The 14924-nt window shown below is 54.9% G+C and overlaps 1 protein-coding gene across 5 annotated transcripts in view; it reads left to right on the top strand.

The window, feature by feature from the left end:
• The window catches only part of PCDH1 (protocadherin 1), a 58043-nt gene that overhangs the window by 18727 nt on the left and 24392 nt on the right, over nucleotides 1-14924 (top strand). For all 5 annotated transcript variants that reach the window (XM_050979824.1, XM_018915286.3, XM_050979825.1 and 2 more), the window contains one exon: nucleotides 9599-9818. In XM_050979824.1, coding sequence (XP_050835781.1) covers nucleotides 9599-9818 — 220 coding nt within the window. The remainder of the gene's footprint in view (nucleotides 1-9598; nucleotides 9819-14924) is intronic.

Below are 14924 nucleotides of genomic sequence, written 5' to 3'. Positions count from 1 at the left end.
GGAGCAGCTGCTGGGGGGGCGCCTCATGGCTGAGCTCTGGACTGAGATCCTGCTGGAAGTGTCCTGCTGGAGCCATGTGTGATGTTCCTCTCACATCATCCATTCATCTTCCTGCTTGTTCATCAAAAGCACTTGAGCCCCGTGGAAGGCAAAACCCGTGTCAGATGTTTGAAGAGCCCTTCGTTCTCATTCAGGCTGGGCAAGACCTTCTGAGGTGTTGTGATTCCAGGCTCTGCAAGTGCCTGGAGGAGCTTGGGTGGGATTTTTTCCCAAGGATTTCAAGTGGATCACAGTTTTTTAGGGACTACAGAGAGCTCAGAAACCTTTGCTAATGTGCTGGAAATTTGTCTGGAGCCAGGATCTGGTTTAGCCAAGGATGTGACAGCAATCCTGGGATTTGAGGAGCTTGACCATTCCAGGGGTCCTGTGCCAGTGGGAATGGGAATTGGAGCAGTGCAGGCAAGATAAGTGGCCCTAAGAAGCCTTCCCCTGACTTGTCCTACCTGTTTGATGTCTCTGAAGGAAGGTTTGTCTCACCCGGTATCTCCACTCATCAGGAGGTGCAGACCACTAAAGTGAGGGCTCTGCCCATCTCTGCATCGTGTGGGTGCCCAGACCTCTGGAACAGGCACAATTCCTTGGGCAAACAGGAAAAGCTGCTGCCCTTTGCCTGTAGAAATAGAGCTGGTTGCAAAACTGGTTTGCTCTCGGAGGAAAATTTTCAATTTGAAAGCAAATCAGGAAGAACTGACAGTTTTCCCCCCTGTTTCCCAGGTCAATCAGAATATATATTATATATAAATATTTTTTTTCTAGTAATGTCTAAAGGCATGATTTTGCCTGACCTTTTTGAGTTGAGCTCCATAATTAATACTTGGCTGGAGTCCTGAAGTGAAAGGTACCTTTGCAAGAGCATCATTTTTTCATTTTCACGTGTCAGCAAAGATCTCCCCCCACGCCCCAGCCCTGAAACAGGGAGCTCGCTTGAATAATGATCTGATTTCACCAAATTGACAGGTTTTCTGTGGAAAGGCTTCCACAGAAGCATTCCTGGTTATCTCCATTTTTTTTTATAGAGTCCTGAGTCTACAGCTTCGGACCCCCTGCTCTCCCCAGAGCCTTCAGTGCTCCCTGTCAGCTCCACTGGGTGCAACTGGGAGCCAGATTAGCTCATTATTTTCCCAGCATCATTTTCCCACTCTGCAGCTGTTGGATTCCTCGAGGGTTTTATTCAAGTGTTGTTCCCAGTCCTGGAAAGCTTTTTCTCCCTGGGATCTTAAGATAGTTTTAACGTGATTATGAGGCCTCCTGCAGCGTCCAGGGCAATTTCCACTCCACACCAACCATCTCCAGAATAGCTCCATTATCAGCTGGATGGTGACAGGCATTCCAGGGCAGCACGGCCAGGCCAATTTAGACATCATTCCATAAAGATTATGACCCCTTTCCATTTTGCCGTTCGCCCTTCCGACGATTTATTTCCGTATTTTCCTTGCCCATCTTCATTTCACCCAAAGAAAAGCCAAATGGCACCTCCTGGATGGGCTCAGAGCTGGGATAGGCTGAGGGTTAGGCAGGCTCTGTCCCCAGGCTGCCTAAATGGGTCTCTAATTGCGTTAGATTTTGCTCTGAGTTAGATAAATTCGATCTGACCAGGCAGGTTGGCACCGGGCTTTGGCGGCTTCTTTGAGCATCATGCAAATTTCAGGAGGCTTCAGGGCACCTATGTGGAGTCAGCCCGCATTTTCCCTGGATTTATTCATTAAAGAGTGCCTCGGGAGCTGATGTCCATTTGAGGCTGGCTGCTCTGCTATCATTATTTCGGCAGGACTTGGAGACTGCCTCTGCTGACTGCAAGGTCAGCACTCGCTAATAGTCAGCTGAGCAGCCACTCAGGGGGGAGCAGGTGCTTTTTGGGATAATACCTGGGTTTGGGAGCTGGGATTCCATGGATTCCTGTGCTTTTTTCCTCTGGTTGTGGGTTCCTTCTCTGGTTTCTCAACAGCAGAAGAGGTGAAGGGCTGTTGGGAGCTGGAGATGGATGCAGAGATTTGTGGCAGACACAGGCACCACACGAGACCCCGTGAGCATCTCGGAGCAGAGCGGTCACCCCACGGCTAATGTGCCCTCTGGGAACCCAGTGGCTGTGGTGGAGGTGACCCCAGTAAAGTCAGACTGGCAGAGCACAGGTTCGGGCCTCTAACCGTGCTCCAGAATTGTTGGGGTTCTTTGGGAGACACCACCTTCAGGGACAAAATCTTGGGAGGGCCTGAAGGAGTGTTTTGAATAAAAGGATGGGTCTCACAGGTGTGAGACCACAGATCATGGCTTAGAGATGGGTCCATCCATGTCCCTCCCTTGTCCAAAGCAGCCCCTGGGACCTGATCCCAGCCCTTCCCTCAATTCCTTTGTGTTGGGCGAACAGGGAGCAATCCTGGGAATGCAGCTGGGTCTGCTCAACCAACTGAACCCCTGGAGATGCTGTGGCAGGGGAGGAAGTTTGTGGCAAACAGAACCCCCAGGCCATTGAGGGCAGGAGCAGAAGGGAGCTGTAGATGCCAGGAGGTGACACCAAGCCAGGGCAGTGCCTGCCTTGTCCCTGTCCCTGTCCCTGTCCCTCAGGGTGCTGCTGTGCCGGGAGATGCCCTGAGCTCTTCCTATCACCTGCAGGGTGAGTGCAGAACAAGCAGGGAGGGCTCCTGGGGGGCTTCTTCTCCAAAAACCAGTGCAGTGGCTGCACAGTGTGCTGCTGGAGGGCCATGGAACAGGATGGGAAGAGCTGTCTCAGCCCCAGCCTCACCCCAGCACGGCAGCAGAAGCTCTCAGCTCTCGTGGCTCAGACAAGCTGTAAAATGGTCGGCTCAGGGACGAGCTGTGTCCTGTTTCCTGGAGCTTGAGCGTTGCCCTGGGTGGTTTTGGCAATTCAGCTCCAGCTTTCCTTGAGGCCTGCCCTGGTTTCCATGGACATAATATCCTCTCAGCCTCCTGCTCCCAAGGCTGTGCTGCACTGCACTGGAGCCCCGCTCCTCGCCAGGCAAAGCAAATGATTCCCAAGCCTCCACCCATGGAAAGCTGATCCTGGATCACTCAAAGCACGATCCGTGGGCTTATCCTTCTCTCTTCCTCTCCATATCCAGGGGTGCTGCATGGCTCCAGGTCGGTGTATGAAGGAGAGGGGTTGATGAATCCGTGTGAAGTTGAGTAACTCCAGTGCCACAATGGCTCCCTTGTCGCTTATGTTGATATTCCGGGCGCTGGCTCTGACATTGCCTTTCACTCCCGGCCCTGTGAGTTGCTGCATTGTGGCGGCTGTTGGGGAAGCAGCTCCCTTGGCAGCTGCCTGAAAGGAGGCTTCTGGCGTGTGGGGAGGCACAGGAGGCCAGGGGGGTGTGGATCCCGCTTTGGGATCAGCAGTGAGCCAGTTAACAAGGGCTGGATTTTCCCCTGCGCTCGGGGAGGGGAGCAGGGTGTGCAGGGTGGCTCCCCTCCGTCCCTGCCAGCAGGAAAAGGGTACCCGGGGCGGATTTTGTGGTTTCCTCTGTGAACAATGGAATTTCTCCTGCTGCTCGGTCCCTGCCCTCTGCACAGGCGGTGATGCCAGTGGGTTTGTGGGGACATGGTGACATCCCAAATTCCTGCTGCCTCCTGGCACTGCTGTCACCTGGGCTGAGTTTGTTTTCCCTGGATTTAGTGAGGAGAATCAGCCTGGTGCAGGTCGTGCTGGGAGCTGGGGATATCTGACGGAAGGGAATGAGGGAAGGAAGAGGCAGGGGGGAGCAGAGGGGCTGAGGAGTGCGGGGTCCCCTGACCCCCATCCAGCATCCATGAGTGGGAATCCTCATGGAATCATTAAGGGCGGGAAAAAAAGCCTCCAAGATCATCAAGATTTGATGTGACCCAGCCCAGAGCACTGAGTGTCACCTCCAGTTGTTACCTAAACACCTGCAGGGATGGTGGTTCCACCACCCTCCTTCTATTGCCTGACCACCCTTTCCATGAGGAAATGTCTCCCAATGTAATTTTTCCGAGTGTGCCCTCCTGGCAGAAGGAATCAGCACAGTCAGGGATTGGTGCTGGGGGGCTTGGGATGTGCAGCCAGGACCAGGCAGATCGGGGACAGCCCACAAAAATTCCTCACCAAAACAAAGCTCCTGCTCCTGCCAGACGAGCCCCAGAACTGGAGCTGTGGGTTGGGCCTGCCTTCCCTGTGGTTGGAAAACTTGGAAGAACTGGAAGGGGCATAGGGAAGGGCAGCAGGGCTGGAAGGGGCACAGGGAAGGGCAGCAGGGCTGGAAGGGGCACAGGGAAGGGCAGCAGGGCTGGAAGGGGCACAGGGAAGGGCAGCAGGGCTGGAAGGGGCACAGGGAAGGGCAGCAGGGCTGGAAGGGGCACAGGGAAGGGCAGCAGGGCTGGCCAGACCTGCCTGGTGTCTGCAGCAGGAGCTGGCAGAGCCGGATGCAGCCTGGATTTGTGGAATTGAAAGGGGGCAGAGCGAGGAGTAATTACTGCTGTTCCTCACAACCCTGCAGGTAGGAGAAGTTCAAGGCAAAAAGAGCAGGCAGCAGAGGCAGGAGCAAAGGGAAGAGCTTTTCCAGTGAGCACATGGGCTGGGAGTTCACTGCTGCCAGAATCTGCGGAGGCCGGAGCAGGCACGGACTCAAAAAGGCAGGAGAGCACTTCACAGAGGATGGGGGTCATCAGAGGGAGAGCTGCCAAGGATTCCTCCTCGGGAAAAATCCCTGAGCTGCAGCAGCACGGAGGCTGCAGGACTTTTTCGGGGATGAACATCCCCATCAGAGCATCCCTGTGGGAAGAGGGGAACGGGGGCTCAGTTTGTCCCTCAGATGTGGCGCTGGCACAGGTGTCCCCATCAGGAATATCACAGTGAGCACTGGGGAGACCTGAAAACACAGGTTTTTTATTCAAAGCCACAATCTCTCAGCTGAGCAAACAGACAGCTCTGCTCCAAATCCCATTCCAGCACAGTGGCAGCAGTTGGAAGTAGGAAACCAATAAATACTGGGGGTAAAAGGAGGGAGTTACAGCAATTAGGAGAAATGAGTCGTTCTGGAGTGTAGAAAATTAACAAGCAAAGCCAAAGACATTGGGGGAAAATAAATTATTACAAAGTCAACACAATAAGTACTTTAAAAAATGCGCCGGGAAGAGGTGGAATTCAGGAACTGTCAATTCCAAGTGGAGATTGCAAAATTGTTAATTATGGAGAAAAATGCAAAAGTATTGACTAAATAGTTGAAGCAATTTGGGCTGAGACATAACAACGTAGGACGTGGGACCTGCCCATGTGTTGGGAACCAGCAAAGGCACTCAAAATAGAGATATTTGACATAATAGAACGGAATATTTTGCAGCAAAGAGTGGGATCTCTCTGCTCCAGAGGTGTCCGTGGAGCTGGGGAGCCTGGGGTGGGCAGGACTGGTAGGGCAGCAATGCCAGGAGCAGCTGGAAGAGCTGGCTGGGGCTGTGCAATGCTCACTGCCCCCGGCAGCCCCAGGGAACAACTGGATTAATGGCTAAAGCAGGGAATGGCTGATGGAAATAGCACTGACGTCACTCACTGTGGCTGATGGCAGGGGACGCTGGGCACTGGCATTACGTGACAGGTCTGGCTTTTAAACCTTTCCTTAGGCATGGTCCTGGCCTCCGTGAGGAACAAGGGCTGCTGCAGGCATTCCCACAGGGCTGGAGAGGCAGAGCTGGTTTGTGTTGGGTACAGAGCAGCTGGTGACTGATGGATGCTCCCAGCTGGTAATGGGGATTTTATCACTATCATCATTATTATTTTTATTGTTTTGCATGAACACTGCTCTGAGGTTGGACATCAGCAGGAATTTTTCCATGGAGAGGGTTGTCAGGCATTGGAAGGAGCTGCCCCGGGAGTCTTGGAGTGCCCATCCCTGGAGGTGTCCAAGGAACACCTGGATGTGGCACTTGGCACTCTGGGCTGGAGATCAGGCACAGCATGGACTCGATGACCTTGGAGGGCTTTTCCAACCTGGGATTCTGGGATTCTCAGCACGGCATTGTGAGGCAGATCCGGTTTATCCAGAGCTTAGGGAAGGGAAGCTTGGCTGGGATTCCTCGTGGAGCGAGGTTCTCCTGGAGCTGCCCCTCGGCGGCGGCGTGCCCGCTGCCATTCACCGCCGTAATCAATGGTCTGGAAGGGAATCTGAAATCACTGCTGATAAACCCGCAGCTGCCACGGAGATTGGTGGAGTGGGAGATGGTGCTGAGGATGGAGCAGTCATGCAGAGCAGTCCAGATTGCTTGGTAAACTGGGCCCATTTAAACCAAGTGCATTTTAACGTGGAGTTGCGCGCGGAGAAACGGAGCGCTGGCTGATATCCTGGGAAGTGCTGACTTTAAAATGGATTCAAGGGTCACGCTGCATGAGTGGCTCAGGGTTAAGAGGCTGGCACAGACCTCAGGTGGAACAACCTGCGAGGCTGGAAGGGCAGGAAGGCACTGCAGGAAGCCCTGGTGAGATGGCACCGGCAAAGGTCACCTCTGATGAGGAACGGGGAAAAACTGGGGCAAGCAAAGATGAGGGCCCCAAAACAGATTTGCTGTTTGCAGGTTGTGACTTGGACGTGCTGTGTTTGACTCCTCAAGCAGAAGGCCCTGGTGTGCCTGGACTGCACGGCACAGGCAGCTCCTTGTGCAGAGGGCACTGCCTGCTCAAAGGCTGTTTACCCTCCCCCAGAAAGGTCACACCAAACCCAATTTCTGTGAGTCAAGGCCAGACAAATCGATTCCGTGCCTTTCCATGATTCCAGAGCCCAGCTGAGCGGGTGGAGAGCTTCCCAGGGACCCACTGATGGGGCTGGGCACAGAGGGAGGGGGCCCTCCCCGTGCCAGTGCCACGCTGCCCTGTGGGGCTGCAGGGGACAGGGGTGGGGAGCCCTGCAGTGAGAGGAGCCCTTTCCAGGGCTGCCTGGCAGGAGGTGACATTTAAGGGAAGTGTTTTTCAGGTAGAAGCGCTGCTGTTGGGATGGAGCCCCCCGGGGTGGGGGGATGGTGGCTGTCACAGGCTGGCTTGTGGGAGCTGTTTATTTGTGTCATCTCAGCACCCCCAGGAGCCCAGCTGGTCTGGCGGGGCTGGTGCAAGCACGGAGGGAAAGCAGGAGCTCGGGATGGGCCGGGCAAGGCAGGAAATTGGTTTCAGCTGGGTGGGCAGGGTGCAGGGGGAGGGCAGTGCCAGGTTTTCCACGATGCCTGTGGGCAGGGAGGGGACTCTAGAGGGTCATTGGCACCTGGGCAGCGCTGCCTTGGTCTCAGCTCCTCCAGAGCCCCCGGAGGGGCTCCCCTGTGCCTTAATGGCAGGGGTTGCACCCTCTGCTCTGGCAGCCCACTGGCACAGGGTGCTGTGCCCCACCCTGGCAGTGCCCGAGGCCGGGCTGCACGGGGCTCGGAGCCACCTGGGCTGGTGGAAGGTGCCTGCCCATGGCATGGGTGGGATGAGATGAGCTTTAAGGCCCTTCCAGCTCAAACCCTGCCATGATTCTGTGCTTGCACTTGGCCAAAGCTACCACTGTAGGTTTTTTGCCACAGTGATTAACCCGGTCTTCCCCGCTGCAGGTAGAGGTCACTCCTTCTCATCTGCCAGTGGTCCCTAGCAGAGGCTTCTCCTTACCAGCCTTTGCCATCCTTAACCTTCTCTTCCCTGAACCAATTTTTCTTTTTTTTTTGAAATATTTTGTCACGGTTTCTAACGACTGCTTGTCTGTTCTCCTCTGCTGAAGTGGGGCACTCTGCTCAAAACTGGTGCCCAGCTCAGCCTCCTGGCACCCAGCAGAGCTGGCACATCCCAGCCCATTCACACATCCCAATATTGATGCATTTTTGGGTGGGAGGTTGGCAGCAGGGGTGGATCCCCAGCCCTGATGTGCAGTGATCCTCAGCCAGCTGTGACTGCTCCTCACGAGGCTGCAGATGTGACAGATCTGTCATGCCAGCAGCTAATGAAAACACAGCCCAGCAACGGATTCGGGACACAACCCAGAGCTTTCATTTGATCCGTGATCCCAGCTGAAAAGGCTGTCTGCAGTAATTCCTTTGGGAATAACACTTTCCAAATGATTTGCACCCACATTACCCAGGCAGGGATGTACCGTGCTGCACCTCTGCTGTTTGCTTGCATTACTTATGAGAAAATCAGCTAAAACAGTGTCAAAAAAAAACTTCCTCAAGTCGAGCTAGAACATTTACTGCTCCTCCTCCCTCCACGAGGCCTGCTGTCGTTTCAAAGGAAGGAGTTCAATGGCTTGACATGTTTGTTTGTGACAAACCTACAGTGGCTGTTACTCATTTCCTTGTTATCTTGTAGGTACTTACAAAGAGTTCTTTTATCTGCTTCAGTATTTTTCCAGGAACTGAAATTAAGCTAACTGTTTTATAATTCTCCAGCTCTTCTTTTTTCTCATCATTAAAGACAGGCGCTATTTTAGCTCACTTCCAGTCTTCTGGAAGCTCCCTGATTCTCTACAAATTCTTCAGGAAAAAAAAAAAAGTCTTGGGGAAAAAAAAAAAAAAGCAGCCCTAACAGCTCTGAAGTTACTTAAATCAGGTCTCTAAGCATCTGTGGTGAATTTAATCAGGTCCAACCAACCTTAAAGCAGCTCATCTAAATGCTCCCTCTGTGTTCCTTCCCTCTGTTCGTCTCAATTCCTTCCCCTTCCTGGCCGGTGCTCACTGTGTGTGGGACGCCTGATTGCCACTGATTTGTAGGAAAGACACCAGCACAAAAAAAGGAGTTCAGCCTGAACGGCGTGGTGACTCCTCTCTCACCTCATCACCTTCAGATCCCCATCAAATAATTCCTGTCTTGGGCTTTTCCCCACGTTTCTGGTGGAGAAACATCGTGGTGGCTTTTTCTTGCTCTCAGTGGTTGCGTTTCATTCCCCTCTCTTGCCCCTTGAACTCTCCACTCCACTCCTCGGTAATCACACCAAAGAAGGATTTGGTGGAAGGATTTGGAGTGGGATAATGATGTGGCTTAATGGCTGCTGGCAGGGAGCAGAGCTGGGGAGGGAGGGTGTGAAGTGGGCTCTTGGAAACGCTTAACGAGCACACCAAAGCAGGCTGGTGGTGACCCTGGGAGGAGAGTCCCGAGGATGGGAGCTGGGGGCAGGCCAGGGGCCGGCAGGGGAGGGAGGATGTGGCTCTGTGCTGGGCAGCGATGCCGTCAGAGAGGCTTTGGGGTGGCCTTGGCCACGCGAGGCTCTGGGGTTGTGCCAGGAACCTGCCAAGTGGGGACACTTGGTCAAGGGTGGGGACAGTGATTCAGGAGGCTGTGCTGATGGGGGGACCTTTCCAGAGCTGTCCTGCTGTGGGAGGGGACACCTGGGTGACAGATGAGACTGGGACAGAGCCTGGAGGGAGTGATGGGTTGGGGCAGCACAGGGACCATGCAAAGTGTGCTCCCTACATGTGATGGGGAGCTCTTGGCTGGGATGGAGCCTGGTGCTGAGCCTGCCAGGATGGCTCTGGGGGCTGAGAATGGGGTCAGGTTGGATGACTCCACTCTTTGCCTTCACCTGTCAGGTGGGTGATGTAACATCTTCTCTCTTGTCTGCAGTTACCTCATCGCCGAGTGACGTTCTCTGCAGCCAGCCAGGCTCAGGACCTGCAGGACCCCTCCCAGCACAGCTACTACGACAGCGGGCTGGAGGAATCCGAGACCCCCAGCAGCAAATCTTCATCGGGGCCCCGCATCGGGCCCCTGGCCCTGCCCGAGGACCACTACGAGCGCACCACGCCCGATGGCAGCATTGGGGAGATGGAGCACCCCGAGAACGGTATGTGCCCGTCCTCGCGCCTGTCCCCTTCCTGGGAACTGTCCCCGAGGCTTCTGGTCCTCCATGATCCATAGGGGTGTGGGTGACATGGAGCTCGGCTGGGACACGCTCGGCTTGGTGGGGATGGGAGGACGGAGAAGAGATGAGGCTCAGAGCAAGAGAGCAGCAAGGAGGGGTGGGGAGGGGACAGGTGGGTGCGGGAGGGGAGGTCTGGGTGAGCTGTGGGATGGGAAGAGTCAAGGAGACAGGTGGGTGGGGCAGAGGACAGGTGGGTGTGGCAGGAAGCAGGTGGGTGTGGCAGGGGACAGGTGGATTTGGCCCCAGATGATGTCTGAGATGGCAGCGCAGGGGTGAGCTGAGGAGAGCTCGTGTGCTGCACTCAGGGGTCCCATGGTTGTCCGTCCCCACCTCAGGGGGATTGGGGTGTGCTGGAGCTCCCCGTGTGTGTCTGGGTCGGAGCTATGGGAGGTTCCAAGGGGCAGAGCAGGTTTAGTGGCACAGGCTGGGCTGGGGGAGATCCTCAGAGCGGAGGCTCATCGAGTGTGGTGGTGGTGGCGGCAAACCCCCGAGAGACATGTCCCTTCACCTTGCCCTCAGGTCACCTCCCAGTGGGGTCCAGCTTTCCCGAGAACCCCTGGAGGTGTCTGTGGTGTCACCACCAGAGAGCTGCTTCCTCGCGGTCGTGCTGCTCATGCTGCCTCTGTGCTGCCCCCCTGGCTGCAGCCCACCCCCCCAGCTGTCTTCTCTGGCCAGCTCCCCTTGCTTCCTTGGATTTGGCTCTGGCTGTGCACATAACATCTTCTCTCCTGTACCTGCTGCCTTCTGTGCTTGTGTCCCCAGGGGAGGTGGCTGTGGAGGTGGCAGGGTCAAAGAAACTTCTGGGAGGGAAGAGGAGCAGGTGGCAGAGGGTTCTCCTGAAGTCTCCTCCTGTTTCTGGGAGCATCCTTGGCTTTGGGGCGGGTCTGTGTGTGGGAAGGGAAGATGGCTGAGTGTGTGTTCAGATGGTTTTTAGGGAGCTGCAAACCTGCTGGGTCCCTCTGTTGGGGAAATGGACAGGTCTAATGGAACACCTCTTCCCAATTCCCAGGTTATTCCTGGAGTAACACTGGAGTTCCCTGTGTTACAACCATTGGAGCGAGGCGTGGTGGGGTTCCCAAATCCATCTGTTGCACCCTCCTGTCCACGAGTGTTGTGCAGATGACTTTCTCCCCCAAAAGTGCCATTTGTCACCTGGAAAGAGCAGTTTGGGGCAGTTCCTGGAGCCCTGGCACATGGTGGAAGTACTTGGAAGAGAGGCTGGAAGGGTGGTGAGCAAGGAGCTGTCCCATGGATGAGCTGATGGATATGGCGAAGTAGTGGGGGTGATGGACCTGGAAGAGGAAAGGTTGAGCCCTGGAATGTGACAGGAAACTCAGGGATGATGAGGAAGGAGCAGGGCTAAAAGTAGAAAGAGGGGAGAGAGAGGAGCACCTGGAAGGTAGAGGGCAGAGAGGGTTGTCTTGGGATATTCCTTGGAATGTTCGTTGTCTTGGGATATTCCTTGGAATGTTTGTTGTGTGCCTGGCTGGATGGGCAGAGCTGAGGAAAGCCAAGGGACACGGCCTGGAGCTGCCAGGGATGGCTCCCTGCCCACAGCATCACAAACCTGCCCTACCCACCAGCTCCCTGTCATGGCACAAGGTGCCCTGTGTGTGCTCACCTCCCAGGAGAGCAGGAATCACCCCACACCCATCCACCACCAGATCCCTGTGTGGTACAGGCCCTGCGGAGGCTCCCAGGAATAACCACAGCCCTGCTCCGCTCTCCATCCCCCAGAACGTCCTGCCTTGGCTCCTTTCCCATGGCACTGGTTGGCAATCAGGCTCCAGTGGCTCCAGCATCTGTCCTGATGCTGGAGGACATCCTGTGTTGGGTGCAGAGGCCGTGGCAGGTCAAGGCTCTTCGAATCCCACCAGCATTATCCCGAGCTGGTCCTGGTGCTCTGCAGATAATCTGGCACGGCAGTTCAGGGGGGACCTGAGGAGCTGGGCTCAGGGTCGTGATCCTCTAAGCAGACTGTGAGGGCATCCTGGCACTGGGACAGGCGACTGGGGGATTAGGAGGCCCTGGGGTGTTAGATCAGCTCACCAGAGTTGTGTTTGCTCCATCCCCTGCCCGAGTGGGATCCACAGCTGTGCTTCCAGCCAGACCTTGTTAGTCCCGAGAAGGATCATGACTTGTTTCCTGCAGAGTCTCTCCGGTGATGTGGGACCATCATGACCTTTTGGGGACTGTCCCACCACGTCCTTGCCTTGGCTCCATCAGCAGCCCCAGCCGCTCAAAGAGGTCAGCTGTTGGGTTTTTGGGGAGCTGAGCAGACTTAAGCTGTTCTTGACCTTCTGTCAAACCGCGGAGACGTGCTGGATCCCGCACCCCCATCCCGCGGCACGAGCGCCAGGCTGACACGACCGTGCATTTTCTCAGCTTTCATCTGGTTATAAATATCCAACATAACAGGGCTTCCATTGCTTTCTCCAGGAGATTATCCCTGCAGCCGAACCAATCTGATAAGCAAGTATGCAAGGCTATTTATAGCGTTTCAACTGGAAGACAGATCCATGCCTTTTCTTTGTAGATGGTTCTTCACTTGATTAACACACATCTCAGTGTCCTCCTTTTTTGGACCCTTTCTGCTGTGCAGACTGCAGTAAAATGCTGTATTGCAGGGGCTGAGCCAGGCTCTTTGCAGGAGGAATTACGCTGGTTCTGGTGAAGACTTCTCCAGGAGCTTGGCACTGACGTGGCAGCTCCTCAGTCATCCCAGGCGTTTGTCATCCCTGCTATTTTCCCTCTCTGCCCACTGTTTCCTCCCCAACATTTCCCTGCACTGTTCCCCACCTCGGTGGGACATGCTGAGCTGGGGGTGAAGCTCAGTCTCCCACTTGGCCACCCGGTGCTTTTCCCAAAGACATCTGTTCCCCCCGGATCCCAGATTTGCTTTGGCTGGAAGGAGCCTGGGAATGCTGGTGCTCCATGGAGGCTCTGCCCTGCCATAATGCACAGAGGGCTTGGGTGGGGACAATGCCAGTCGCTCTCCATCAGCCATCGAGGGAGTTTAACAGGATTGCAGGACCAAATATGAGCCATTTCAGAATTGTTACACGGAGCTTGTTTTCCCTCTGTCCCCGTGTGGCGCAAATGTATCTGAGATTGTGTTTTATTGGATGAGCGATTTCTGATTTGTTTTTTTCCACCCCCAAAATCTGGTTTATGGCTGTTATTTAAAGTGGGGACCCCATGCCATTTTTAATGCATGCAGTTACAACCGTGCTCTGAGTATGGAATTAACAACCACCTCACAAGCTTTCCCAACACTCTCTGTGCCGTAGGATCTGCTCTTCCCAGATGTTCATGAGTTTATCCTCACAGTTCCAGGGAGGAAGCTCCGCCATAGGTGGGGAATGAAATAGAAAATTGCGATTTGCATTTTTTGGAGGTGGCTGCTCGCTCTGGGTGACCCTGGATGAGCTGGCAGCTCCTCCCTGTGCTGTCGGGATCCTGGTGTTTCAGAGGCACGAGGCAGGAATCCGGCTGCTCCCAGATGCCAGAGCCCAGGCTGCTGCTGACATCTGAGGTGGGACCAGAGCTTGGCTTTGGGACTTTGTGGCAGAGCTGGTTTGAAGCTCTCCTGCCTGGTTCAGGCTTTGCTAAGCCCAGCCTTTTCCCAGTGCGGTCTGGGCCCTTCCCAACACCTCAGCACAACTGGAGTGGATGGACGGATGGATGGAGATTCCACTTCCCAGGTTTGGCTGCTGGGCTCAATAAAACCCCTCCAGTCCAGGTTTTGCTTTGTTTCAAGGAAGATTTAGAGGGATGCCTTGCAAAGGAAGAAGGAGCAGCTTGTTTTACCTGTGTGTGACATGGCTATGAAATCCCAGCCCATGATTCTGCTGGGAGCATCCCTTTAGGAATTTCCCACTTGGTTAGAACAGTGTGTGAGACCCTAGGTGAGCCCTCCCAGTGGAAGGTCCTCTCTGCCCCCAGTTTCACCAGTTTACACTTAAACTCTGCTTCAGCTCCTCCCATTTCTTCCCACTGAGTCCCACAACACCAGAATTCCCTCTCCTGGTGCGTACTCGGAGATCCCATTCAGGCAACTCAACATTTAAAGATCTCTTTGAAAGAAAACTGAGTCAAGTCCCTCCTTGTGAGCAGAGCCAAGGCAAGGGATTTTGGCAGCTGGGTGTCTCTTCCTCTCCTCCCACCCTTCCTCGCGCTCCTCCCAGCCATTGCCATCTGCTCCTGCCACCACCACAGACCTGCAGCCTCATTCCTGGGCAGCAACAACATCTGGCACATCTTGGATGTTTGTGGTGCTTTTTGGCAACCCTTGCAGAGGCAGCCTGGGGAGAAGTTTCAATCCTCCTCTTTGCTAATTTCTGATTATAGTTCAAGCCTTCCGTTCCTTTGGCTCATTTTCCTCTCTGTGTGGTCTCCAATTTGCCCACAAGCTTTTGGTGGGCTGGATGTGTCCAGGTGATGTCCCACAGCCCCCCAGCAGCACTTGGTGACATCCACAGCAGCTCCAGGTGCAGGGATGATGTGTCTGGGAGTGTTTGTGTTCCCAGTGTCACCGTGGCATGGAAACATGGCTGCACCTGGCTGTGTGTGCACCCTGCAGTGCCAGGGATTGTGGAATGGTTTGGCTTGGAAAGGACCTTAAAGCCCATCCAGTCCCACCCCCTGCCATGGGCAAGGACACCTTTCCCTATCCCAGGCTGCTCCAGCCTGGCCTTGGGCACTGCCAGGGATCCAGGGGCAGCCCCAGCTGCTCTGGGCACCCTGTGCCAGGGCCTGCCCACTCTGCCAGAGAACAATTCCTCATTCCCAATATCCCATCCAGCCCTGCCCTCTGGCAGTGGGAGCCATTCCCTGGTTCCTGTCACTCCATCCCTCATTCCAGGTCCCTCTCCAGCTCTCCTGGAAGGCCCTGGAAGGAGCTCTGAGCTCTCCCTGGAGTTTTCAATGCTGAGCACCCCCAGTTTTGAGCTCCTTGAGAAAGTGGATGGCTCAGAGTATTCCCGAGCCAACCATCCTCTCTTCCTGCTCACCACAAGGATGGATTTG

This window comes from Serinus canaria, chromosome 13, assembly GCF_022539315.1.
Source record: "Serinus canaria isolate serCan28SL12 chromosome 13, serCan2020, whole genome shotgun sequence".
Classification (NCBI taxonomy): Eukaryota; Metazoa; Chordata; class Aves; order Passeriformes; family Fringillidae; genus Serinus; species Serinus canaria.
The sequence above is the reverse complement of the archived record's forward strand: the minus strand, read 5'-3'. Positions and strand labels throughout refer to the sequence as shown.